We start from the raw sequence: 26,360 nt of genomic DNA, 5'->3' as shown, positions 1-26,360 counted from the left end.
AGATAAGATTTATAATCATCTAGCAAGCAACAATTTGATTTCAGATAGTCAACATGGTTTCATCAAGGACAGGTCGTGTCTCACAAACCTCATTGAGTTTTTTGAGAAGGTGACCAAGCATGTAGATGAGGGTAGGGCAGTTGACGTGGTATACATGGACTTCAGTAAAGCCTTTGATAAGGTTCCACATGGTAGGCTGATGAAGAAAATGCAGAGGCATGGAATTGAGGGTGGTTTAGCAGTTTGAATTAGAAACTGGCTTTCTGGAAGAAGGCAGCGGGTGGTGGTTGATGGAAAATATTCAGTCTGGCGTCCAGTTACTAGTGGTGTGCCACAAGGATCTATTTTGGGACCACTGCTGTTTTGTCATTTTTATAAATGATTTAGACGCAGGCATAGGTGGATGGATTAGTAAATTTGCAGACGACACTAAAGTCAATGGGGTAGTGGACAGTGTGGAAGAATGTTACAAGTTGCAGGGGGACTTGGATAAACTGCAGAATTGGGCTGAGAGGTGGCAAAAGAGATTAATGCAGCAAAATGTGTGGTGATGCACTTTGGGAAGAATAACAGGGAGGCAGAGTACTGGGTAATGGAAAGATTCTTGGTCGTGTGGATGTGCAGAGGGCTCTTGGAGTCCATGTGCATAGATCCCTAAAAGTTGCCACCCAGGTGGATAGTGCTGTGAAGAAAGCATACGGTGTGTTAGGTTTCATTGGAAGAGGGATTGAGTTCTGGAACCGCAATATCATGCTGCAACTATACAAAACAACTAGTGCGGCCACACTTGGAATATTGTGTACAGTTCTGGTCGCCCCATTACAAGAAGGATGTGGAAGCATTGGAAAAGGTGCAAAGGAGATTTACCAGGATGTTGCCTGGTCTGGAAGGAAGGTCTTATGAGGAAAGGCTGAGAGACTTGGGTCTGTTCTCATTGGAAAGAAGAAGGCTAAGGGGGGATTTGATAGAGACATACAAGATGATCAGAGGATTAGATAGGGTAGACAGTGAAATACTTTTTCATAGGATGATGACGTCAGCTTGTACGAGAAGGCATAACTACAAATTGAGGGATGATAGATTTAAGTCAGATGTCAGAGGGAAGTTCTTTATGCAGAGAGTGGTAAGGACATGGAATGCCCTCCCTGCTAATGTAGTCAACTCAGCCACCATTAGGGAGATTTAAACAATCCTTAGATAAGCATATGGATGATTTTGGGATAGTGTAGGGGGAACGAGCTGAGAATAGTTCACAGGTCGGCTCAACATCAAGGACTGAAGGACCTGTTCTGCACTGTTCCATGTTCTATGTTCTGTGTTTTGGACTGTTCTCAATTATCCTGGATGAGTGAAGCTCCAACAACACTTGAGAAGCTTGACATCATCCAAGACAAAGCATTCCACTTGACTGGTACTCCATTCACCACTTTCAAAATCCACTCCCTTCACCACTAACACAATGTGGCAACAAAGTATGTCATCTACAAGATGCATTGTAGTGATTCACCAAGGCTTCTTCAACAGCGATTTCCAAACCCATGACATCTATCACCTAGAAGAATAGCACCTCCAGCTGCATGTTACCCTTCAAGACACGCAGCACCCTGACTTGGACTTATATCACAATTTTTTCACTATCACTCTGTCGAAATCCTGGAACATGCTTCCCAGCAGCTGTGTGAGTATCCCTACACCCCAAGGACTGCAGCTATTCAAGAAGATAGTTCACTAACAACTTCTCCAGAGCAATTTGAGAAGGGCAATAAATGCTGACCCAGCCAGTGATGTCCACATCTTATGAACGATTAAAAAGAAAAATCGGGACCTTAAGCTTGACTGATCTGATTGTGGCCTCAATTCCATGTTCCCAGCTGCAGCCTATTTAAAGTTCTGTCATGAGAAAACAACAATCGATCTTGTTTTACTTAGAAAGCTTTAGTTTAAAACAGGGACCTCAGCCCATATCTTCTCATAGATTGCAAATTTCCTTTTTTCCTTTGTGATAGCATACTGGAGATAGATGAATATATGATTCAAATATGCACATTATTATTGATTTATTTATGGATCTATGTATAATTTATGTGAGATTGGCAGCTCTACATTTTTAATTAATCAAGGAACATAGAAACAAGAAAACTGTCATAGAGTCATAAAGTCATACAGCACAAAAACAAACCCTTTGGTCCAACCAGTCCATGTCGAACATAATCTCAATTTAAACTTATCCCCAGCTGCCTGCTCCTGGCCCATATCCCTCCAAACCTTTCCTATTCATGCATTTATCCAAATGTCTTTTTTACATTGTAATTGTACCTACATTCACCATTTTCTCAGGATGTTCATTCCACACACAAACCACCCTCCGTGTAAAATAGTTGCCCCTTATGTCTTTTTAAATCTCTCTCCTCTCACCTTAAAAATGTGGCTTCTAATCTTGAAATTCCCCCAACCTAGGGAAAAGACATCTTTCATTAACCCAACTAATATCCCTCGTAATTATATAAATTTCTCAGCCTCCTACACTCAGTGAAAAAAAGTCTCAGTCTATCAGCCTTTCTTTATAACTCAAACCTGGCAACATCCGGGTAACCGAGTCAAACAAAGTGAGATCTTCATTGATAGGAAGATAGATTTAGTGATATTTAGTTTGTCTAGTTCGTGCTGATGAAGTACATTGCCTATCAACCTAAGAAACGAAGAGTGTTGGAGACCACCACTGGGTACAATGGAACACAGCCATTAAGCTTGTGATCAAAGGAATTGTAGATTGTATGTTTTTAAGTCAACAATTGGTGATTGTGGGAGTAAATTCTAGAAGTGTTTGTGATCATGCATTTTATTTTAATTGAACAGGGAGTCCGTGTAGTCGCTCAAGCAGGAAACAAAAATGCAGACTTCAGTCCACTAGCTCTCTTTGCATTCTTTGTGAGTCGCTGCAGAGAGAACTTGCACATTGTGGTGGCCTTTAGCCCTATTGGAGATGCTTTCCGAAATCGTCTGAGACAGTTCCCTTCGCTCATCAACTGCTGTACGATTGACTGGTTCCAGGTATGTTAAAATTTTCAATGTATGTGTTTTAAGTACTGGTATCCATGTGTCAAATTATGCAACAAAAAGCTTCCTAAGATTTACACAGACTTTATTATAATAGTTTTCACCTTCTTCCTTCTGTTCATTTCTCTGTCTAGATACCAACAGCCCAGCAAGGAATAAAGCAGTTGTTTTCCCCTCTATTCAGAGATGTTTTTATGCACCACTGAACCTTTTTATCACTAACACCAAATTGCCTGTGGTGGGGTCATGGATACCTGCTGGTGATTCCAAGTTGGTTGCGGTTTAGATATTTTTTAATAAACTGGTTCAGAGATGTTACTCCACATCTCTGGAGGAGGTGAGACTTGAACCCGGGCCTCCTGGCTCAGAGGCAGGGAAACTACCACTGCACAACAAAAGCCCATAAAAAGCAGCTCTTAAAAGGCATGTTATTGACACATCTCTGAAGTAGGTAGGACTTAAACCCAGGCATCCTGGCCCAAAGGGCCCCAAGAGGCCCTTAGAATGCAGTTCTTAAATGGAGAAGTCCAAAGAGCAATACTTGCTCTGATATAATTCTGGAGCTGGTCTGTTTCAGCCTTATAATGCAGGCTCTGACAGGCTCCCTGTTGAAAAGTGTGGTGCTGGAAAAGCACAGCCGGTCAGGCAGCATCCAAGGAGCAGGAGAGTTGATGTTTCGAGCAGGAGATCTTCATCAGGCAGCATCTGACTGGCTGTGCTTTTCGAGCACCATACTTTTCGACTCTGATCTCCAGTTCAGCCTTATAATGCAGGCTCTGACAGGCTCCCTGTTGAAAAGTGTGGTGCTGGAAAAGCACAGCCGGTCAGGCAGCATCCAAGGAGCAGGAGAGCTGATGTTTCGAGCAGGAGATCTTCATCAGGCAGCATCTGACTGGCTGTGCTTTTCCAGTACCATACTTTTCGACTCTGATCTCCAGCATCTGCAGTCCTCACTTTCTTCTCTGACAGTCTTCCTGTCTGAGAGAAAAAGGTATTTATAAAATGTACATAATTTTTAAAATTCGGCTGGCAATATCTATCCTAAGTCTTTTTGTCACTTACACTTGTTATAGAATGTACATTATCTATGTAGACCAATTATCTGTATAACATTCTACTGATATTGTTCTTTTTATGCATAGCATTTCCCCCAAGATCTTAGACAAATAGAATGCCTTGTCAATAGCATTAACATGAAACAAAGTTTCGGCAGCTAATGTGCTCTTCATCACTTTTCTTTGCCTTCCATGACAAGGGGCAACGTTTCCCGTTTTCTCACACAAGGCATATCGCAAATCCTCCTACACTAGAAAATCTATTGGCAAGATTTCTGTGATTTCGTAAAAATGATTATTGTTGAGATCATCAATGGCCAAGTTCCTCCGCATACACTTCTCTATTTCCACTTTTAAAGAAAACCACTCTCAAATTGTGTTTCCACCTTTAGATTTTTCACAACCAAGAGAAATTCCAGCATTTCAAAACTTGCTTCTGGTCTGGTCTCGTTATTATGCCTAATTAGTTGAGCTATCTGATGAAAATTTTCATCTCACCCTTGCTAGCATCCTCATCTTTCTATCTGAATTTGGTGTGACTAATTGCAATATGATTAACATTTCTCAAGTAAAACTCTTGATGTATTATTACATTGACTCATCCTGCTTAATTTCCAATCCAACATATTTGAAAGCACCATAATCTTGACTGCCAGTTTTGAATTCCTTCCTAATTTGATTATTAATATTTTCTTCATGTAATAGGAGCCCCACCACAAAATATTGTTGGCATGCATAAAGATGACCAAAGCTTTTCCATTATAATGTTACTATTATGACACTTGCTGGGGCAGGTATGACTTGTTAAGGAACCAGCTCCTTTTTTCTTTGTTTTTGTTTCTAATGAATCCGCTCAGATATGCTACGACACACCTGGAGCAGGAAAGGAGTGAAGTGTAATGTAATGACATTTGGGGTGAATCCTACATGTCAGGACATAATCCAGATGGAAAGAGAATTCTAAAGATGGGAGAAATGATCTGCTGTGTTGAGAGAAGGCTCCTATGTAAATAAATTGTTGCAGGGGCTAAGGTGAACTAAAGACCTCAGCATTGTGCAGAGCTCAAAATTGATTGAAGTGGGAACTTAAAAGAGTGAAGATTAGATTCAGGTATCAAGGTCTACATGCCTTAACAATGGTTGGCTATCCATACTTCTCCAGGTCCTTCTTACACATAACTTTCCCTGACCCACCCCTGAATACAATTTCACCCCTTGCTGTGCCTTCACTGTCTGCTCTGATCTTTCCTTCTCTGACCCCTAGTGATCAGGCTGAATTGCTTAATCCTGCTTCAAGTTCTTATGTTCTTATGTTCTTTCCAAGGCCCCCACATAGGACTATTCTGGTAGACCAATTGTTTCAACCTGTTTCTGCCTCACACAACTGATATCTGTCTATATTGACATTCATTTTTCATCCTTATTCAACCTCTTCCCACCTACATCTCTATGTCTACTGATTTATTTTGTCATTTAATAGTATTCAGTTTTCTTGCCCTAACCGTCTCCATTTCACCTTTGGCTTCCAACGCTGCTATAGCTCCAATCCTTGATCAGAGATGTAATCACTCCCCACCACCAACTTGCTCTTCTTTCTAGCTGGGCACTTCTCACATTCAATAATCACTTCACTAAATTAAGCATCTTCTGTAGGAAGCTATATGGAGCCAAGCCATCATTGTCTTTTTTTTGGCAAATGTAGAACGTAAATCCTTTCAGGTCTTTTCCTGTACCTCTTTTTCCAGTACATTGATACTCCTTTGTTTTGGTTTCCTGTTCATGACCCAAACGAGAAAAGTTTACAAATTTTGCTTCAAATTTTCAAAGTTACATTGATAACTTTGACTTTCCCTTTCCTTTACTTTCTTTTCCTCAGCCTAACTACTTCCATTTCAGGGGTGAAATTATTGACCAGTATTTACCTGCCAAAACAGTTAGCTTTACCACAACTCTTCCAATGCTGTTACCTGTTAAGGATAATACTCCATTCACCCACTTGCTCCACCTTTTTTTGGATCTATTAAGACAATTCCATAATTGACACCAATACTTTCATTATTTCCTTATTTTTCCTCAAAGCAGGATTCCCCTCCACAATGCTTGAAAAGGCCTCCATCCTGTGCTTTTCATTTTCCACAATCTGCCCGCTCCTCTCCCAGATCAATGATAGTTTCCTTTATCATCACCTTCCAGCTTAGTATAGCCAGCACAATTAAAGGTTCATTTTCCACCATTTCTACTGAGTTCATCATGCTGCCACTCATATTTTCTTCACTTCCTCTCATTTTAGCATTCCAAAGGAATACTTTCTTGATATTCATATCCATCCATGCCTCATTTCCCATGCAAGTTGAGGAGATTCAATACCATCCTTTTACTTCCTCTCATCCCACTATCAAGTCCCCAAGTATTCCTTGCAAATGAAACAGTGGTTTACATGTACTTTTTCTTTTTAGAATCCTACATTTGCTGCAAATTGCAATCATTTCAACATAAAAATAATTACAGTAGGTTGCAAAATCGCAGAACTCTTTCATTTACTGCACTCAGTAGATTAGTTGAAAGCCCATAGTTCATATATTGCCAAGTTGAATTTCCTATCATTTACAATAAGTTTTAAAATGTAGGGGATTTAGCTGCCTTGTAATCTATTTGCTCTGTATCTTTGTGGAATTTAGCCTTTTTTACTTAATTCCATTTCATATTCACTGTTCTGTGATTATGGTAAATGAAGTGGCAAAGGCAAATTGGATTCAGTGATTTTGTAGTAAAATCAAGACAGAACTTCTTCCAACTTTTGCAAGTAAACATAACTTACATCTCTATATACATCTCAATTTGCTTTGCACCATTATTCATTTGTCAGTTAATCTATTCTGCCTTTCACTTGGTAACATACCCGACTTTTCATTTATTTCTGTCTCTTCCTTTTCCCTGCTCTCTTCATGCCCTCTACTGATGCTGAGTAAACTGTTGTATATTTTAATATTTTCTGTTTTTATTACAAATTTTCAACATCCAAGTTATTTGTTTTGTTAAATGCAGCAATTCCTCCCTTAAGGTACTTTGGTCCTGCTGCACCTAAAGTTTTGGGCACAAATCTACATCACTGGAGCACTGGCATAAATGCTGGGAGCTCACAAATTATGTAAATATATAGAAGAAGGTTTTCATAGACATATCTCAGAAATGGTATAAATTATTTTTTGTGTAGTGATGATTTGACATAAAACTGACACAAAACAATTAGATAACAAATAAGACTGTGGATGCTGAAAATCTGAAACAAAAACAGAAATTAATGAAGAGTCATTGGACTCGAAACATTATCTCTGCTGTCTCTCCACAGATGCTGCCAGACCTGCTGAACTTCAGCAGCAATTTCTGTTTTTGTTATACATTAAATGTGATTGTTTTTCACAGAGTAAACACTGTAATTGGAATCTCATGTTACAGTTCCACCAAAATATACATCTGGGACAACATATTTTGAAGCTAATGGGGTGGAGATTTGCAATAGTCCAACAGAGTAAGGGTTTCATATATATGTAGGCTTTGGAGGTAAATCATCACAATTGAATGTTATGACCATTAAACATTTCAAAATCTAGTAATTCTATACATTTCTTGTTGTCAGTGCTGGTAACATTGCTGGTAGCGATTCTTACTTACTGAAATATTTTATTTTCTCCTGCAGCCATGGCCTGAGGATGCACTTGAACGAGTTGCAAACACCTTTTTGGAAACACTGGAAATGACTGAATTTGAACGAAGAGAAGTTGTTCCAATTTGTAAATTTTTTCACACATCTGTTATTGAGCTATCAACAAAGTGAGTCCATAATTTCAGGTGACAGTTTTGCTATTCCATTAACTTAGAATTTGTTTACAAAATTCTACATTCATATTTCAGATTAGAAAAGCAATTAATGAGTTGAAAGCCTTAGATCTTCTTTAAAAAAATTGGCTAGATTTTAAACATCCATGTTGAAGTAAAATAGTAATATCCAATCAATTATGAAAGTAAAGCTTACCTTCTGCTCCTGATTCAACCAATACTATTTTCTTTAAGTAAAAAGGCCGCATAGATGTTCACCCGCAACCATTTGAAAGAATGCCAAGGAGCTGACATGTGAATCTTTCTTGTACACTATCCAATGTTTTTACATTCTTCCTAAAGTTTGGCTTTCAATATATTATTCCAGTTGAGGCCAAACCAGAGGTCTGGTCAAGTTTAATGTAGCCTTCTTATTTTTGTACTTTATGCTCATATTAATAAAGCTAGGATGCTGTACACTGGTCTCGCGCAACCTGTCCTATAACTTTCAAAGACCTAGGAATCTTATACAATCATGTGTTTCTACTGCTGTAACCCTATTCAGAATCTTTTAGTCATAACAGTGCCAGGTTCACATATTGCCCATTGCTGCAATTTCAGGCGGCCCAGTAGAAAGGAGCTGGTACCTCAGCTAAGTCTGTGTTATCACCTGGCCAGGATGACAGCCTAAACTGAAGGGTTTTGAAGGTTGGGTTTGAAAGGACAAGTGGAGAGGGTAAAGGGGAGATGGATGTACAATCGTAAGACTTTTTCAAATGATACATAGGGTCCAATCCCCATCCTTTGTTTGACGCCAGTCCATGTAGTGAAACTGCTGGGATATTCATTTGACTAATAGATCCTAGGGCAAGTAGTTTGGCAGTGGGCAGGCCACATATTACATTTTGTGCACTCCCTGGCTTCATACCTCCTAGTGGGGAGCATCAATCCATCCCAAGTTTATAGCCAATTAAGGACCTCATTCTATCCCAGCTATTTTTTTTTTAACCCATTGCGGGCAGGGGAAGCAGGGAGATCCTGGCCTGGGCGGCACAGTGGCACAGTGGTTAGCACTGCTGCCTCACAGCGCCAGAGACCCAGGTTCAATTCCCGCCTCAGGCGACTGACTGTGTGGAGTTTGCACATTCTCCCCGTGTCTGCGTGGGTTTCCTCCGGGTGCTCCGGTTTCCTCCCACAGTCCAATGATGTGCAGGTCAGGAGAATTGGCCATGCTAAATTGTCCGTAGTGTTAGGTAAGGGGTAAATGTAGGGGTATGGGTGGTTTGCGCTTCGGCGGGTCGGTGTGGACTTGTTGGGCTGAAGGACCTGTTTCCACACTGTAAAGTAATCTAAATATAGCAGCCTGGGCTGGTGTCAGGGAAATGAGAGAGCTCCTTGCTGGTCGCCTTCAGCCCATTGAAAGCACTTCTCCAAGATCCTGCACAAATCACCCCACCCCCCCCCGCCCCCCGAACCCTTACACTGCCATACCCTCCCCCACCTACTTCTCAAAACTGCTCCACACACCTTCACCTCCCTGACCCAACAATATGCCACTTATCTGTCAGTTCAGGCTTCATTTATTTCTTTAGGGATTATCTGCATCTTAGCAATGGCTACCAATCTCTCTTGTTGCTGCAGGGTTTACAGATGATGGTCACCTGTTTAACCAGCACTTTCCTAAAATGAGACTTACTTCCATGATAAGGGTGAAAGTCTCACTTCGAAAAGATTAACACTGCTGTCAGTATTAAATTGATGAAAGACAATAAGCAGTATTGTGGGCTGGCATCCCCCCTGACATTTTAGATGGAGAGTGGGAGCAGGAACCCTGCCCCACAAAATCTAGCCCATTGACTAGTGAATTTTCTTTTAAGAATTTGACCAGTATGAAATGTCATAATATTAATTTGTTTTAGGTTTCTTCATGAGCTAAATCGCCATAACTATGTCACTCCTACATCCTACCTGGAGCTTATTGCTGCTTTCCGTCAACTCTTAACACAGAAACGGGATACTGTGTTAAAAGCTAAAAAGAGATACACAAATGGATTAGATAAACTGGCATTTGCTGAATCACAGGTAAGTGAATAAATATTAAACAAATGCATGTAAAATATGATATTCTTCATTTAATTTTGTAATTCATTTGCTGTTTCATATCCTTTCAACCATTAAACTACCTTATTACCAAAAGCACAAATTTCACCAATATGCATATTTAAACTAAAAGGTTTTGTCACACCTTCAAATAGAATAAAGTAATTAATTGGAAGTTTTAATATGTCAATTAGTTGGCAATTCAGAAACAAAATTGGAAATCCAAATTATTATCGGTCTCGGTGCCAGCCATGCCTCAGTTAGTAGTTCTCTGGCTTCTGAGTAAACAGGTTGTTGGTTCAACTCCTACTCCAGGAATAAAGTACAAAATCAAGGATAAAGATCCAAAGCAATATTGACAGTGTTGCACTGTTATACAGATGACCTTTCAGAAAATATATTAAATCAAAGCCATATCTGCCTTCTCAGATGAATATAAAGGATCCCACGGTACAAGTTGAAAACAGCAGGGAAATTCTTCCTGCTGTCTGAGACAATATTTGCCCTCCAGTATATGTCACTCAAAACAGATTATATGGTTACCATCATATTGTTGTTTGTGGGAGCTTGCTGTGTATAATTTGGCTGTTACAGTACAACAAAGATGATAGATAATTCGCTATAAAGCACTTTGAGACATCCAATGGTTATAAAATACCCAAATAAAGGCATGTTTTCTTTCTATAGGAATGGGCACGGTCATTAGCCTATTCTTCTGAATTTCATGATTGAAAGCTTTCATTTTTAAATTTTCTTTAAGTGCAAGATATTTTGAGTTTCTGTTTCTGTCACATGACAAAAACTGCAATTAATGTGTCACTAGTTTATAATTACCCATGGTTTTAAGACCATCAGACCATAAGATGTAGGAGTGGAAGTAAGGCCATTCGGCCCATCGGGCCCACTCCGCCATTTAATCATGGCTGATAGGCATTTCAACTCCACTTACCCACACTCTCCCCGTAGTCATTAATTCTTTGCGAGATCAAGCATTTATCAATCTCTGCCTTGAAGACATTTAAAGTCCCTGCCTCTATTGCTTTCTGTGGCAATGAATTACACAGGCCCATCACTGTCTGGCTGAAGAAATATCTCTTCATTTTCATTCTAAATTGACCCCCTCTAATTCTAAGGCTGTGCCCAAGGTTCCTGGTCTCCCTATCTAATGGAAACAACTTCCCAGCATCCAACCTTTCTAAGCCATCATTATCTTGTAAGTTCCTATTAGATCTCCCCTCAACCTTCTGAACTCTAATGAATGCAATCCCAGGATCCTCAGCCATTCATCGTATGTTAGGCCTACCATTCCAGGGATCATCTGTTTGAATCTCCGTTGGACACGCTCCAGTGCCAGTATGTCCTTCCTGAGATGTGAGGCCCAAAATTGGACACAGTATTCAAAATGGGGGCTAACTATAGCTTTATAAAGTCTCAGAAGTACATCACTACTTTTATATTCCAACCCTCTTGAGATAAATGACCACATTACATTTGCTTTCTTTTATCACAGACTCAACCTGCAAGTTAACCTTTAGAGAATCCTGAACTAGCACTCCCAGATCCCTTTGTACTTTGGCTTTATGAATTTTCTCACTGTTTGGAAAATAGTCCATGCCTATATTCTTTTTTACAAAGTGCAAGACCTCATATTTGCTCACGTTGAATTTCATCAGCCATTTCCTGGACCACTCTCTAAATCTTTCTGCAGCCTCCCCATCTCCTCAGTACTGTTCACCTAATTTCGTATCATCTGCGAACTTCACCAGAATGCTCTCAGTCCCTTCATCCAGATCATTATTATATAAAGTGAACTGCTGTGGTCCCAACATTGAACCCTTCAGGACAACCATTTGTCACCAGTTGCCATTCCAAAAAAGAACCTTTTATTCCAACTTTCTGCCTTCTGTCAGACAGCTAATGCTCAATCCATGCCAGTAGCTCACTTTGAACACCATGGGCCCTCACCTTACTCAGCAGCCACCCGTGAGACACCTTATCAAAAGCCTTTTGGAAGTCTAGATAGATAACATCCACTGGTCTAACATACTTGTTACCTCTTCAAAGAATTTTAACTGGTTTGTCAGGCAAGACCTTCCCTTACTAAATGGTTTGTGTGTACTTAGTCTGAATATCCTCGAAAGAAGTTTCATACTTAAAGTATGGAATTGCTTGGAAATTAACTTTGAAAAATGTGGTTTAATAGCAACTAAATTAGGGAAGTTTAGTACTGCTCAAAAAACCTTCATAAAATGTGTCTGCTGGCTACTTAGCTAATATCTTTGTACCATATTACCTCAATGTAATGAATTCTTCCTAAATTCTTTCTAAAAGAAAAATGTTCAAATGTCTTAGTAGCAACAGGGTTTAATATCTCAAATAATTAATGTGTTAAAATTTATACTGAACATAAACAGCACTCATCTTTACCTTTCTAACGCATATGGTTCCATATGCATTAGTATCTTTCCAATATCTCATCCAAATATTATTCACTATTGAGAAGCTTAGATAGTGACTGTTGGTAAGGGAGGTGATTGCCTCATGTTATTATTGCTATTAATTCAGGCACTCAGCTAGTGTTTTAGGGATCCAGGTTTGAATCCCACAATGGCAGATAGTGGAATTTGAATTCAATTTAATAAATCTGGAAATAAGAATCTAATGAAAAACCTATCTCCTCACTAACATCCTTCACAGAATGAAATCTTCCATTCTCACCTGGCCTATATGTGACTCCAGAGCCACAGCAATGTGGTTGATACTCAACTGCCCTCTGAAATGACCTCGCAAGCCACTCAGTTGTATCGATCAGTATGATGTCTCAACAAAGAAATGAAACTGGACCGACCACCAGGCAGTGACCTAGGCACAACAGCAGAAACAGCCCTGAAGACTCTGCAAAGTCTTCTGTATTAACATCCGGGGGGTGGAGCTAGTGCCAAAATTGGGAGTGATATTTGGTAGACGAGTCAAGCAACAGCCTGATATAGTCATACACAGAGAATCATGACATGCAGACAACGTCCTAGACACCACCATCGCCATCCCTGAATATGTCCTGTCCACTGGCAGGACAGATTCTACAGAGGTGGCAGCACAGTGGTATGCAGTCAGAATTGCTCCAGGTATCCTCAACCTTGAGTCTGGACCTTATAAAGTCTTCTGGCTTCAGTTAAACAGAGACAAGGAAACCTTCTGCTGATTACCATGTACTGTCCTCCCTTGGTGATGAATCAGTATAACTCCACATTGAACAACACTTGGAGGAAGCACTGAGGGTTGCAAAGGTGTAAAATTTACTCTGCATGGAATTTTTCAAGTCAACCACTAGGAGTGGCTCAGCAGCAGCACTACTGATCAAGCTGGTCAGATTCTAAAGAACATTACTGCTAGTATGGGTCTACAGCAGGTGGGGAAAGAGCCAACAAGAGGGAAAAATATACCTGACCTCATCTTTACCAATCTGCCAACTGCAGATGCATCTGCCTATGATGGTATGAGGCAAAGTCCCACATTTACATAGAGAATATGTTCCATCATGTTGTCGGCATTATCACCATGCTAAATGGAAATGACTTTGAACAGATCCAGCAACTCAAGACTGGGTATCCATGAGGTGCTGTGGGCCATTAATAGAGCAGAATTGTACTCCAGCACCATCTGCAACCCGATCAGATGGGCCAATGGGCTGAGGAGTGGCAGATGGAATTTAATTTAAGTAAATGTGAGGTGCTGCATTTTGGAAAAGCATATCAGAGCAGGACTTATACACTTAATGATATGGTCCTAGGGAGTGTTGCTGAACCAGGCACGCTTAAAATTGAGATGTCAACCTAGTGAAGCTATGAAACAGGATAACTTGTATGCCAAGCGGCATAAGCAGCAACTGATAGAGCTAAGCAATCCCAACAACCAAAGACCCAAGATTAGTCATCCCACAGCCAATCGTGAATGCTGGCGGACAATTAAACAACTCAGTAGAAGAGGAGGGTCCACAAATATCCCCTTCCTCAATGATGGAAAAGCCCACCATGTCAGTGCAAAAGCATTCCTGAAGCATTTGCAGCAATTTTCAGCCAGAAGTACTGTATGGGTGCATTGTGGCCTCCTCCAATGATCCCCAGCATCACAAATGTCTTCAGCTAATTTGATTCATTCTATGTGATATCAAGAAATGGAGACACTGGATATTGCAAAGTCTATGGTCCTTTTCAACATTCCAGCTATAGTACTGAACACTTGTTCTCCAGAACTTGCCACTCCAGTAGCCGAGCTCTTCTACTTGACAATGTGGAAAATTGCTCAGGTGTGTCCTGTGCACAAAAAGCAGGACAAATGCAACCTAGCCAATTACTGTTCCATCAGGCTCCTCTCAATCATCAACAAAGTAATGGAAGTGTCATCAACAGTGCTATCAAGCAGTACCTGCTCAGCAGTAACCTGCTCAGTGACACCCTGTTTGGGTTCTGCCAGGACCACTCAGCTCCTAATCTCAGTACAGCCTTGGTTCAAACATAGCCAAAAGGGCTGAATTCCAGAGATGAGGTGAGACCGATAGCTTGACATCAAAGCTGCATTTGACTGTGTTTGGCATCAAGGAGCCCTAACAAAACTGGAATCAATGGATATTAGGGGCCACTGCTTGGAGTCATACTTGGCACATAGGAAAATGGTTATGGTTGTTGGAAGTCAGTCATGTCAGCTCCAGGACATCTCTGCAGGAGTTTTGCAGGGTAGAGCCTGTGGTCCAGCCATCTTCAGCTTCTTCAGCAATGACCTTCCCTCCATCATAAGGTCAGATGTGGGGATGTTTGCCAATGTTCAGCACTTAATCAAGACTCCTCAGAATACTGAAGCAGTCAATGTTCAAATGCAACAAAATCTGAACAATATCCAGGCTTGGGCTGACAAATGGCAAGTAACATTTGCACCACACAAATGCCATCTCTCTCAGAAACAATCTAACCATCACCCCTTTACTTTCAGTGGAGTTACCATCACTGAATCCCCTATCATCAGCATCATTGGAGATATCATTGACCAGAAACTCAACTGGATTTTATACATAAACACTGTTGTTTTAAGAGCAGGTCAGAAGCTAGGAATGCTGTGACAAATAACTCACCTCCTGACTCCACAAAGTCTGTCCACCATATGAAAGGTGCAAGTCAGGTGTGAGCTTGAATACTCTCCACTTGCCAGGCTGAGTGCAGCTCCAACAAAGCTCAAGAAGCTTGACACTATTCAGGACAAAGGAGCCCACTTGATTGGACCATATCTACAAGTATTCACTCACTCCACAACTGATACTGAGTAGCAGTAGTGTGCACCATGTTCAAGATGCTTTACAGAAATTCACCAAAGATCTTTAGACAGCACCTTCCAAACCCATGATGACTTCCATCTAGAAGGACAGGGGAAGCAGATACATGAGAACATCATCATCCTGACTTGGAAGTATATCGGCAGTCCTTCACTGTTCGAATTCCCTTCCTATGGACATTGTGGGTTAACCTACAGTGTATGGACTGCAGCTGTTCAAAAGGCAGCTTACCACCACCTTCTCAACTAGGGATAGGCAATAAATGCTAGCCAGACAGTGATGCCTAGGACCCATAAGTGAATTTAAAAAGGTTTTTCAATTGCTGGCAATATCACAGGTGATCCTTGACAAATATGAAAACCATTGGAAAGTAATCTGGAATGGAAACCTTGGATGGTTATTGGCGCCTCCTTAACCCAATACCTCAGAAGCCTACATAGCACCCACTGCTTCCCTAACTGATATCGCATAACTCAGCACAGATCAAAAATTGATGGCTTCCTGGTTTACCACTCACAATATCAAAATAAGGGACCATTTATGATTGCGCTATTCGATATTCCATTAGATGAAATATTCATTGGATTTGGTACTGAATACATAAGAAATTTTATTTTCTTAGAAATAAATGCTTTTTATTGCAATGTGAAACTCAAGCAGACTTACCACAATAATTGTGCATTTAAATTGAAATGAGTATTTAATGTTATGCTTTTTTTATAGGTCGGTGAAATGAAGTTAGAACTGATGGAGCTGCAGCCAAAATTGGAAATAGCCAAAGTTGAAAATGCTCATATGATGCAAGTAAGTCAAAGTGAAAATCAGTCATTAGCACATCAGAGTCTGTATTAGGACTGTTTCAAGGGAACATTAGTACTGTTAAAGTAGTAAGCTAGAGTGGAAATATCTGCTGCACCAAAATTATGAGTCAAAAGAAAATAACCATCTCCTTAAAAAGCTTGCTGGAGCCAGATCTAAATGAAATCAGGATGGTTTTTTTTAACTCCACTGGTCTATGTCCTCAGTCTTTCCTCTAATTTAAACTGTCACAGTAAGTGAGTTAGTAAAATATCTCAGATACTGCTTGAGAAAGGCACTTCCTATATTACTGAAGATTGATATTGCTTTGCCTGCATGGAGATATACATTGTAGTTATAGCATATATCCAGATTTTGTTGTTGCTTTTAGTCACCCAATTAGAAAATAAAACTTTAACAGGGGAATTAATTTTCTAATGTTTTCCTTACAAATAAACAGACTTCTCAAGATTTATAGACCAAGAAAATTGTGTGTACACTTCTCTGTATGCTCTTGACTCAGATCACAGAATCATAAGATAAATAATGATCCACCACAGGAGGTAATTTGGCTGATCATGCCTTTGTTAACTTCACGCTTCTTTTCCCATGCCCTACAAATCAATTTTCAAAATTGTTATTGAACTTGCTTCATCATCCTTTTAAAAGGAGTCTTTTCCAGATCCAGGCAAATTAGGTTCTAGAATAGCTCAATAGAAATGCACTGGCAGACATTTAAGGGGATATCTCAGAATATACAGCATAGATACATTGCAATGAGTAAGTGGGAGACTGGTTAGTAAGGTTAGATCTCATGGAATACAGGGAGAACTAGCCATTTGGATACAGAACTGGCTCAAAGATAGAAGACAGAAGGTGGTGGTGGAGAGTTGTTTTTCAGACTGGAGGCCCGTGACCAGTGGAGTGCCACAAGGATCAGTGTTGGGTCCACTACTTTTTGTCATTTACATAAATGATTTGGATGCGAGCATAAGAGGTACAGTTAGTAACTTTGCAGATGACACCAAATTAGAGGTGTAGTGGACAGCGAAGAAGGTTACCGCAGATTACAACAGGATCTTGACTAGATGGGCCAGTGAGCTGAGAATTGGCAGATAGAGTTTAATTCAGATAAATGTAGGTGCTGCATTTTGGGAAAGCAAATCTTAGCAGGACTTATACGCTTAATGGTAAGGTCCTAGGGAGTGTTGCTGAACAAAGAGACCTTGGAGTGCAGGTTTACAAGGATGTTGCTAGGGTTGGAGGATTTGAGCTATAGGGAGAGGCTGAACAGGCTGGGGCTATTTTCCCTGGAGCATCGAAGGTTGAGGGATGACCTTATAAAGGTTTACAAAATCAAGAGGGAAATGGATAGGATAAATAGACAAAGTCTTTTCCCTGGGGTCGGGGGGTCCAGAACTAGAGAGCATAGGTTTAGGGTGAGAGTGGAAAGATATAAAAGAGACCTAAGAGGAAACTTTTTCACATAGAGGATGGTACATGTGTGGAATGAGCTGCCAGAGGAAGTGGTGGAGGCTAGTACAATGCAACATTTAAAAGACATTTGGATGGGTATATGAATAGGAAGGGTTTGGAGGGATATGGGCCGGGTGCTGGCAGGTGGGACTAGATTGGGTTGGGATATGGTCGGCATGGACGTGTTGGACCGAAGGGTCTGTTTCCATGCTGTACATCTCTATGAGTCTATGACTGTAAGGGATGGATCCACATCTCTGGTTAGCTCGACATTTTGAAGATAGAATCAACATTAAAGAAAAACATGTGACAGGTCAGAAGATCGCACATTGAAGGAGTGACAGGAATAGAGTACTGAGTTAATGGTAAGATTATTGGTAGTGTGGATGAGCAGAGAGATCTAAGTGTCCACATGCATAGATCCCTGAAAGTTGCCACCCAGGTTGATAGGGTTTTTAGGAAGGCGTACGGTGTGTTAGCTTTTATTGATAGAGGGATTGAGTTTCAGAGCCATGAGGTCATGCTGCAGCTGTACAAAACCCTGGTGCAGCCACACTTGTAGTATTGTGTACAGTTCTGGTCATCGCATTATAGGAATGACGTGGAAGCTTTGGAAAGGGTTCAGATAAGATTCACCAGGATCTGCTATGGACAGAAGGTCTCATGAGGGAAAGTTGAGGGACTTGAAGCTGTTTCCGTTAGAGAGAAGGTTAAGAGATGACTTAATAGAGACATACAAGATGACCAGAGGATTAGATAGGGTGGACAGTGAGAGCCTTTTTCCTCAGATGGTGCTGGCTATCACGAGGGGATATAGCTTTAAATTGAGGGGTGATAGGTACAGGACAGATGTCAGAGGTAGGTTCTTTACTCAGAGTGGTAAGGGTGTGGAATGCCCTGCCTGCAACAATGGTAGACTCACCAACTTTAAGGGAAGTTAAATGGTCATTGGATAAACATATGGATGATAATGGAATCGTGTAGGTTAGATGGGCTTCAGATTGGTTTCACAGGTCAACACAACATCAAGGGCCAAAGGGCCTGTACTGTGCTGTATGGTTTTTTTGTTCTATTTTCTGTGTTCTATGCTATTGAAAAGATGTTGTGAAAGTTGAAAGGGTAAGTAAAAGATTTACAAGCATGTTGCTAGGGTAGGTGTGTTTGACCTATAGTGACAGGCTGAATAAGCTTGGGCTGTCTTCCCTAGAGTGTCAGAGGCTGAGAGATGAACTTATAGGAGTTTATAAAATCATGAGGGGTTTAGAAAGGGTGATAGCCAAGGTCTTTTCCCCAGTTTGGCAGAGTCTAAAACTAGAGTGCATAGGTTTAAGGTAGAGGGGAAAGTTTTAAAAGGGACATAAGGGGCAACTTTTCCACAGAAAGTGCGTGTATGGAATGAGCTGCCAGACGAAATGCTGGAGGCTGATATATTTACAACATTTAAAAGGCATCTGGATAGATATATGAATAGGAAGGATTTAGAGGGATATGGGCCAAATGCTGACAAATAAGAGTAAATTAATTTAGGATCTGGTTGGCATGGACGAGTTGGACCGAAGAGTCTGTTTCTATGCTTGACAGTTCCATGACACTATGATTGCTTTTACTGTCTGAAACTGGTTTTAGTGATCTTAGTATATATGTGGATCCATAACTAATTCAGAATCTATATCTATAATTATTGATTATTGAGATGTTCTTAACTATGTCTTATGCACATTGTACAGAGTAGGAGTGGCGCTCCGAAAGCTAGTGTGCTTCCAATTAAACCTGTTGGACCATAACCTGGTGTTGTGTAATTTTTAACTTTGTATACCCCAGTCCAACACCGGCATCTCCAAATCATGCACATTGTACAGAGCTGCTATTCTTCTCCTTAAGCCTACCTTAATCAAATGCAAAATGTTATTATATGTCTTATGCACATTCAGCAACCTTGAATAATTTACTGTCAGCTCTATTCTGCAGCATTAGTTGTGGGCAGCCATTGGCCATTTTGTCCTGTTCAGTTATGGGCATCCCTAACACATTGTAATACATTAAGAAGAAAATCTAATACTACAACAGAAAATAGATGCACAGGGAGAACCGAAGATGAATCAGGACAGTCAACGGTTAAAGAAAAGGAGAAATAATTCATACCCATTTATTTTTTCAGTAGTAGTTTACAGACTATATAAAGTCACTCCATATCTACCCATTCTTATCTTCACAACATGCTTTATTGTCAAATTCTTTTACCCATCCATCAGCCTTGTGTTTGCTAACATATGTTGCCAGTGCTTCAATCTTAAAATCCTCATCCTCGTTCTCAAATTTCTGCACGGCTTCATTCTTCCCTGTCTCTGGCCTCCTCTTGCCATACTTGAGCTCATCTGATTCTACATCTTCTGCTTCACTGACCTAATACTGCAAAGGTCATGGCTCCTGACAACATTCTGGCAACAGTACTGTAGACTTGTAGAGGAAAACTAGATGTGTCTCTAGCCAAGTTCTTCTAGTATAGTTACAATACCAACATCAAGCTGGCGATGTGGAAAATTGCCTGGGTATGTCCTGTCTACAAAAAGCAGGACAAATACAACTGCACCAATTACTGCCCCAGTAGTCTACTCTCAATCATTGATAAAGTGATAGAAAGTGTCTTCAATGGTGCTCTCAAATAGTACTTTCTCTTCTTCAACATGCTCACTGATACTCAGTCAAGTTCCACTTAGTTCCTGACATTTGGTCCAAGCATAATCAAAAGAGCTGAATTCCAGAGGTGAGGTGAGGATGACTAAGTGTGAGATTAAAGTGACCTAGGCCCGGCTATTTCAACTGTATCATCAATGATCTTCCATCCAACATAAGGTGAAACGTGGTGATGTTCACTCATGTTTGCACAATATTCATCATTCGCCAATTCTCAGACAATGAATTGGCCTGTATCCAAATGCAGTCAAGATTAGAGTGGTGCTGGAAAAGCACAGCAGGTCAGGCAGCATCCGAGGAGCAGGAAAATCGACGTTTCGGGCAGGAGCCTTTCATCAGGAATGAGGCTGGAAGCCTCAGGGGGTGGAGAGATAAATGGGAGGGGGTGTGGCAAGAGGGAAGGTAGTTGAGAGTGCAATAGATGGTTGGAGGAAGAGGTTAAGGTGATAGGCCAGAGAGGCGGGTGGAGCAGATAGGTAGGAAGGAAGATTGACAGATGGGACAGGTCATGAGGATGATGCTGAGCTGGAAGTTTGGAACTGGGATAAGGTGGGGGAGGGGAAATGAGGAAACTGGTGAAGTCCATATTGATGCCCTGGCGTTGAAGGGTTCTGAGGTGGAAGATGAGACGTTCTTCCTCCAGGCATTGGGTGGTGAGGGAGTGGTGGTGGAGGAGGCCCAGGATCTGCATGTCCTCGGCAGAGCGGGAGGGGGTGTTGACCCAGACTCATTCCCCTACATTCACCCCTGACTAATGCACCTAACACTTACAGGCAATTTAGCATGGCCAATTCACCTGACCTGCACATCTTTGGATTGTGGGAGGAAACCGGAGCACCTGGAGGAAACCCACGCAGACACAGGGAGAATGTGCAAACTCCACACGGACAGTTGCCCTGAGTGTGGAATTGAACCTGGATCTCTGGCGCTGTGAGGCAGCAGTGCTAACCACTTAACCACTGTGCCGCCCCTTAAAGAGTAACCCACCAGATCCATTCCCCTACTACTCTGTATTTATCCGAGAGGAAATACACATCCCTGAATACAAATTATGGGTCTTTTTTTTAAGCATAGCCAATTCACCTAACTGGCACATCTGTGGACTGTGAGAGGAAGCTGGAGCACCCAGAAGAAACCCACGCAGACATGCGGAGAATGCGCAAACTCCACACAGACAGTCACCCGAGGCTGGAATCGAACCCAGGTCCCTGGCACTGTGAAACAGCAGTGCTAACCACTGAGCCACAATGCCACCCCTTTGTGCAACTCAAGTTCCAGGCCATGCCCACGTCCAACAAGAGAAAATTCAACCGTCACCCCTGGCAATCAATGGCATTAGCAATTCTGAATCGCCCAGTTTTAACTTTCTGGGAGTTGCTATAGACCAGAAATTGAAATTTACCATATGAATACTAGTCATATGGAAACAATAGCAACTAGAGCATGTCAGAGACAAGGAATTCTGATTTCTTAAAGCTTGTCCATCATCTACAAGGTACAAATCATCAATCAGATAGTTGCCTGGATGAGTATAGCTCCAACAACATTGAAGAAGTATTGCTAGAGAAAGACACATTTTGTCGAAACTTTTCATTTTGCATTCATTAGGACTATTCACAAGACTCCTGTTGTAAATACCAATGTAGCGTGAAAATATATTCTATCTGAGGAGAATGATGATTGGTTGGCAAGTGGACTCTGATTGGTGGAGATGCTGCCATAGAGAATGGACTAGTTTTATAAGGATCAAAGAATAACTGTAAAACTTTACTTAAATTTTAAACAAGCAAGATTGATTCTGATTAGTCAAGGTATACCCTGAGAATTGAACCAGAGAATGGCTGTCATCTATTTTGTTAACTTGAAATGGGCACAATGTCTGCCCGTGTTCTTTCTGTCTGCAAAGACCAGACCCTGTGTATTGAAACATGTAACTTCCACTACTTACAAGTGTGTTGGTCTGCAAATCCAATGGGCAATCCAAAACTGGTTGATAGTATAATTGTTCACACACATGATATTATCCATCATATATTGTGGAAATGAAGAATCACATCTGATGTTGGACACAGTGTTCTGAGTTTTACAAGCATCAGCTGGTTGAGTACAGTCAGAACCTTGCCTGTGTGAACAGCCAATGGATACGCCGATTGATATGATTCACACGTATTTGAGATGTATGGCCTGCACACCAGCATTAAACTGGCAATGAAATTCATATCCCAAGTTACCTATTTGTGTGATAGGAAAAATGTTTTTGACCTGATGACAAGGTGCTGTTCATAGCCAATACCACTCATGTTGTTACTACATAGCAGTGTGAAACAGCTTTCACCTGTTGCTCAAAAGTTTGAGCTGTTTTACCCTTCCAGAGTAATCTGAGATGGACTGGGCACTTTTCAGGACAGAAGATGGCAGCCTAAAAAACTTGTATATAAAATGTTAACCATTATCCCACAGTATGTGCCCTTTTCCAGGTAAGAAGGCTGCTGTTTTGGGCCTCAAACTAAAGGAAGACCGACTTTATTGGCAACTTCAAAAATAGGCTTGAGCCATTTGTTCATGGTGCATGTTTGATGCAGATGTGAATACTGCATCAAACTTATTAACTATCTCCATTACATAGACTGATTTTAGATTTATTTACCTTAACTACTGAACTGTTTTGAAAATTGCTTCCTGTGATTTGAGTCCCTAGGGTTCCAGCTAACAGCACCCTGCTACTTTTATACATCCAGGTATAGATATTTATCAGCACCCAATGCCCCACACCGTGAAAATATCTAAGATTTAGTGAAAATCTCTCTCCAAAATGAATGTCTCTACATCATGGATTTGTTCATGAAATCTGATACCCTAACAGATTCTGATCTGGAAATGCCTAGGTGGTCCTCAGAGTTGCTGCTTTCTTGAAAAGCACTAGATACAATGCGAAACATTGTAGGCTTTTATTCCTACTTTCCCTGGTCCATCAGGTTAAGTCTGGATATCAATTACCTAGGCAGTCCTGACACAGAATGTATCCAATTGTTATTTGTTAAAGCAAGATGTACAACAAAAATACTGCAATTATATTAATACCTCACAAGTTTACCCATATAATGCTTACAATCACAAATGACTCAGTTTACATGGACATGTCTGACTACAGACTGAAACATGGTCAGCCGCTCCTTCTCAAACTCCAGTCTCTGATCAGACAACCCTGTTCTGAGCCAGCTAACAATCTTTGTAAGGCAAGCTTTCTTTTACCCTTTTCCATATATGCAGCCTGTGTATTCAAACTTTGTTACTGTCCGGTCTCCATCAAAATGATCACTTTTAGTTCGCAATTTTAGATCACAAATGTGTCATCTACCATGGCTGGTTTGATCAATTGCTCATTGGGACTTGCTTGTTTACCCTAGAAAGAGGCTTATCTCTCAGTTTTAATAAACTTTGACCTCAGGTCAAATTACCTCAATTGCATGACATTTACCCAACACAATTTTATGATCAAATATCCTGTTTAGCTGACAAATAGTCAGATTATATCTAGTTCCCTGTGTCTTTATTAAACAGAACTTCAGCCCAAACACACTATGTCACCAGTTAAATTCATCTCCTCCTGAGTTGTATACACACATAGCTCTTCGGTGAATGTAGCATTAAGAGCAGCAACCTTTCTAATCATCAGGTCATTATCTAACCAATTGATTTTTTAACAGAGCAAGATTATTAAAAATTTTCTCATTTCATTTCAATTAACCCAGCAAATTTTAGGTTCATCCCTACAATACAGGACTTGTAAAGCTACATAAATGGCAGCATTACCCTTTGAATAAAAGCTAAAATGCATAAGCATGATCTCGTCCATTAAGAAAACATATGTTCATAGTTACATTTGTTGAATATACCTTGCTTTTACTATGCTCTGTTTGGAAGTCCTATCTAGCCTTTCAAAATCTTCACCTACTGTTTGCTTATGATTTCCAGAGTAGGAAAATAATACAGGCTTTAGATTTTTAGTAATGATGTTCCTTCCTCAGTTGCTGAATATGGACCAGGTTTTCATCTGGAATTGGAAATGATACTATTTTTAGAACCTGAATTGTGAAGACATTTGTCCTAAATAAATAGATTCACCCTTTGATTTTAATAATGATAGGTGCATTGTCTCTAAAGCAATGAATCCTTGTAAAACAAAGTCTTTATAGCAATAATCTTTTGCAATGCATATTTCTTTAATCTCTAGATGCTGACAATGAAAGACAATGGAAGGAAAGAGAAAGCAGACACTATCTGTTGTAAAGGATGTAAACTTACAGTGCTTACCTTACTTACTTTGGCCACCCTGTTAGGGTCATCGGTCCTCTTTTTGGATTGTGTCATAATTACTGCAGTGGTGAAAGATGTATAGGTCCAGAATGAAATATCTTAAAATTTGAAACTGTTTGATGTTTTTGGTAAATGATAGTTTCTTAATAGCAATTGACAAATGTAAATCTGTATTCATATTGTTTATTTCTCAAGGTCATCGAGGTAGAATCTGCAGAGGTGGAGGCAAAGAGCAAAGTTGTAAAAGTAGACGAAGAAGCAGCTACTGAGAAAGCAACTGAAGCCCAGGCTTTGAAGAATGAATGTGAGAGTGAGCTAGCTGAGGCTATTCCAGCTCTGGAAGCTGCACTTTCTGCCTTGGATACTTTGAAGGTATCTCAAGATCGACATAGCAAAGAACTTTGTCTTTTAGTATGATCTTCTAAAATGTAATTTGGAGCTTAGTAGTCTTTATAAAGTGATGAGTTTTATGCATATACTTGAAGGAATTAATTATTTCATAAAATAACAATTGTTAATTATAAATGGCAAGCAAATAAGAATTGGAAGACTTGAAAGGGCTCATAATTGAGATAAGTATCAACTTCCATCTGAAAATGAGATGTAAACCAAAAGTGGCAAACTCCAAATCTGAAAGAGTATTTGATTTAGGTTTTCACAAAGTGCAGATTCTTAGACTTACAAGCAGCATTCTTAAATTCTTCGTGAAGAAATGGTGCAAGGGATATTTTGCCACTTTTCATACATTCTGTGCATGTTTTCTCTGCATACTGTGGGTCATCTCTAAGTACTGCCAAAGAACTTAGAATGTTTACAGATGGGAATGGACCAGCTTGTAAATCTGTCCTACTCCAAATATTTGATTACCAATGTGGCTTTGGAAAACTATGAATACATTTTGAAAAAGCAGCATTCTTTAATTGGCGTAATTGTCAATAAAAATATTGAGACTGCATAATTTGAACAAAAATTTGATAGCAAATTGGATAACAAAGAAAGAAGATGTCTCAAAATGTTTCTCAGAGGTATAATCAATAAAATGATTGCAGTATTATAGGACTGTATCAGTTTGCAGAGATAGGGAAGAATGAGACCATACAGAGATTTAAATTCAAGGATCAGAGTTCTAAACTTACAGTGTTGCCAATATAGGTCAGTGGCAGCAGATTTGATGAAAAATGGAATGTATTATTTTTATAAAGAAGTATATTTTAGAAGTTCAAAGTTTGTGAGAAGATTTGTAGCTCGGGTGCTCGTCGTTGTGGTTCTGTTCGCCGAGCTGGGAATTTGTGTTGCAGACGTTTCGTCCCATGTCTAGGTGACATCCCCAGTGCTTGGGAGCCTCCTGTGAAGCGCTTCTGTGATCTTTCCTCCGGCATTTATAGTGATTTGTATCTGCCGCTTCCGGTTGTCAGTTCCAGCTGTCCGCTGCAGTGGCCGGTATATTGGGTCCAGGTCGACCTATGTCGTGTTTTGTGCAGTCTTTGCATGGGATTTTGTACACTACATTGGTTTTGCTCATGCTGCGTATTGGGTCCTTCATCCTGGTGAGTTGTTGTCTGAGAGTGGCTGTTGGTTTGTGTGCTGTTATGAGTCCTAGTGGTCGCAGTAGTCTGGCTGTCAGTTCGGAAATGCTCTTGATATATGGTAGTGTGGCTAGTCTTTTGGGTTGCGACATGTCCTCGTTCCGTTGTCACAAAACACTATATAGGACAAACAGGAAG

General features: G+C 40.4%; 1 protein-coding gene across 1 annotated transcript in view; it reads left to right on the top strand.

The window, feature by feature from the left end:
- The window catches only part of dnah12 (dynein, axonemal, heavy chain 12), a 278,012-nt gene that overhangs the window by 183,179 nt on the left and 68,473 nt on the right, over nucleotides 1-26,360 (top strand). The window contains exons 45-49 of the mRNA XM_043708118.1: nucleotides 2,857-3,051; nucleotides 7,810-7,943; nucleotides 9,848-10,010; nucleotides 16,075-16,155; nucleotides 24,832-25,008. Of these exons, the coding sequence (XP_043564053.1) occupies nucleotides 2,857-3,051; nucleotides 7,810-7,943; nucleotides 9,848-10,010; nucleotides 16,075-16,155; nucleotides 24,832-25,008 (750 nt within the window). The remainder of the gene's footprint in view (nucleotides 1-2,856; nucleotides 3,052-7,809; nucleotides 7,944-9,847; nucleotides 10,011-16,074; nucleotides 16,156-24,831; nucleotides 25,009-26,360) is intronic.

This window comes from Chiloscyllium plagiosum, chromosome 18 (genome assembly GCF_004010195.1).
Source record: "Chiloscyllium plagiosum isolate BGI_BamShark_2017 chromosome 18, ASM401019v2, whole genome shotgun sequence".
Taxonomy (NCBI): Eukaryota; Metazoa; Chordata; class Chondrichthyes; order Orectolobiformes; family Hemiscylliidae; genus Chiloscyllium; species Chiloscyllium plagiosum.
Note: the sequence above shows the minus strand (reverse complement) of the source record. Positions and strands in the feature narration are given on the sequence as shown.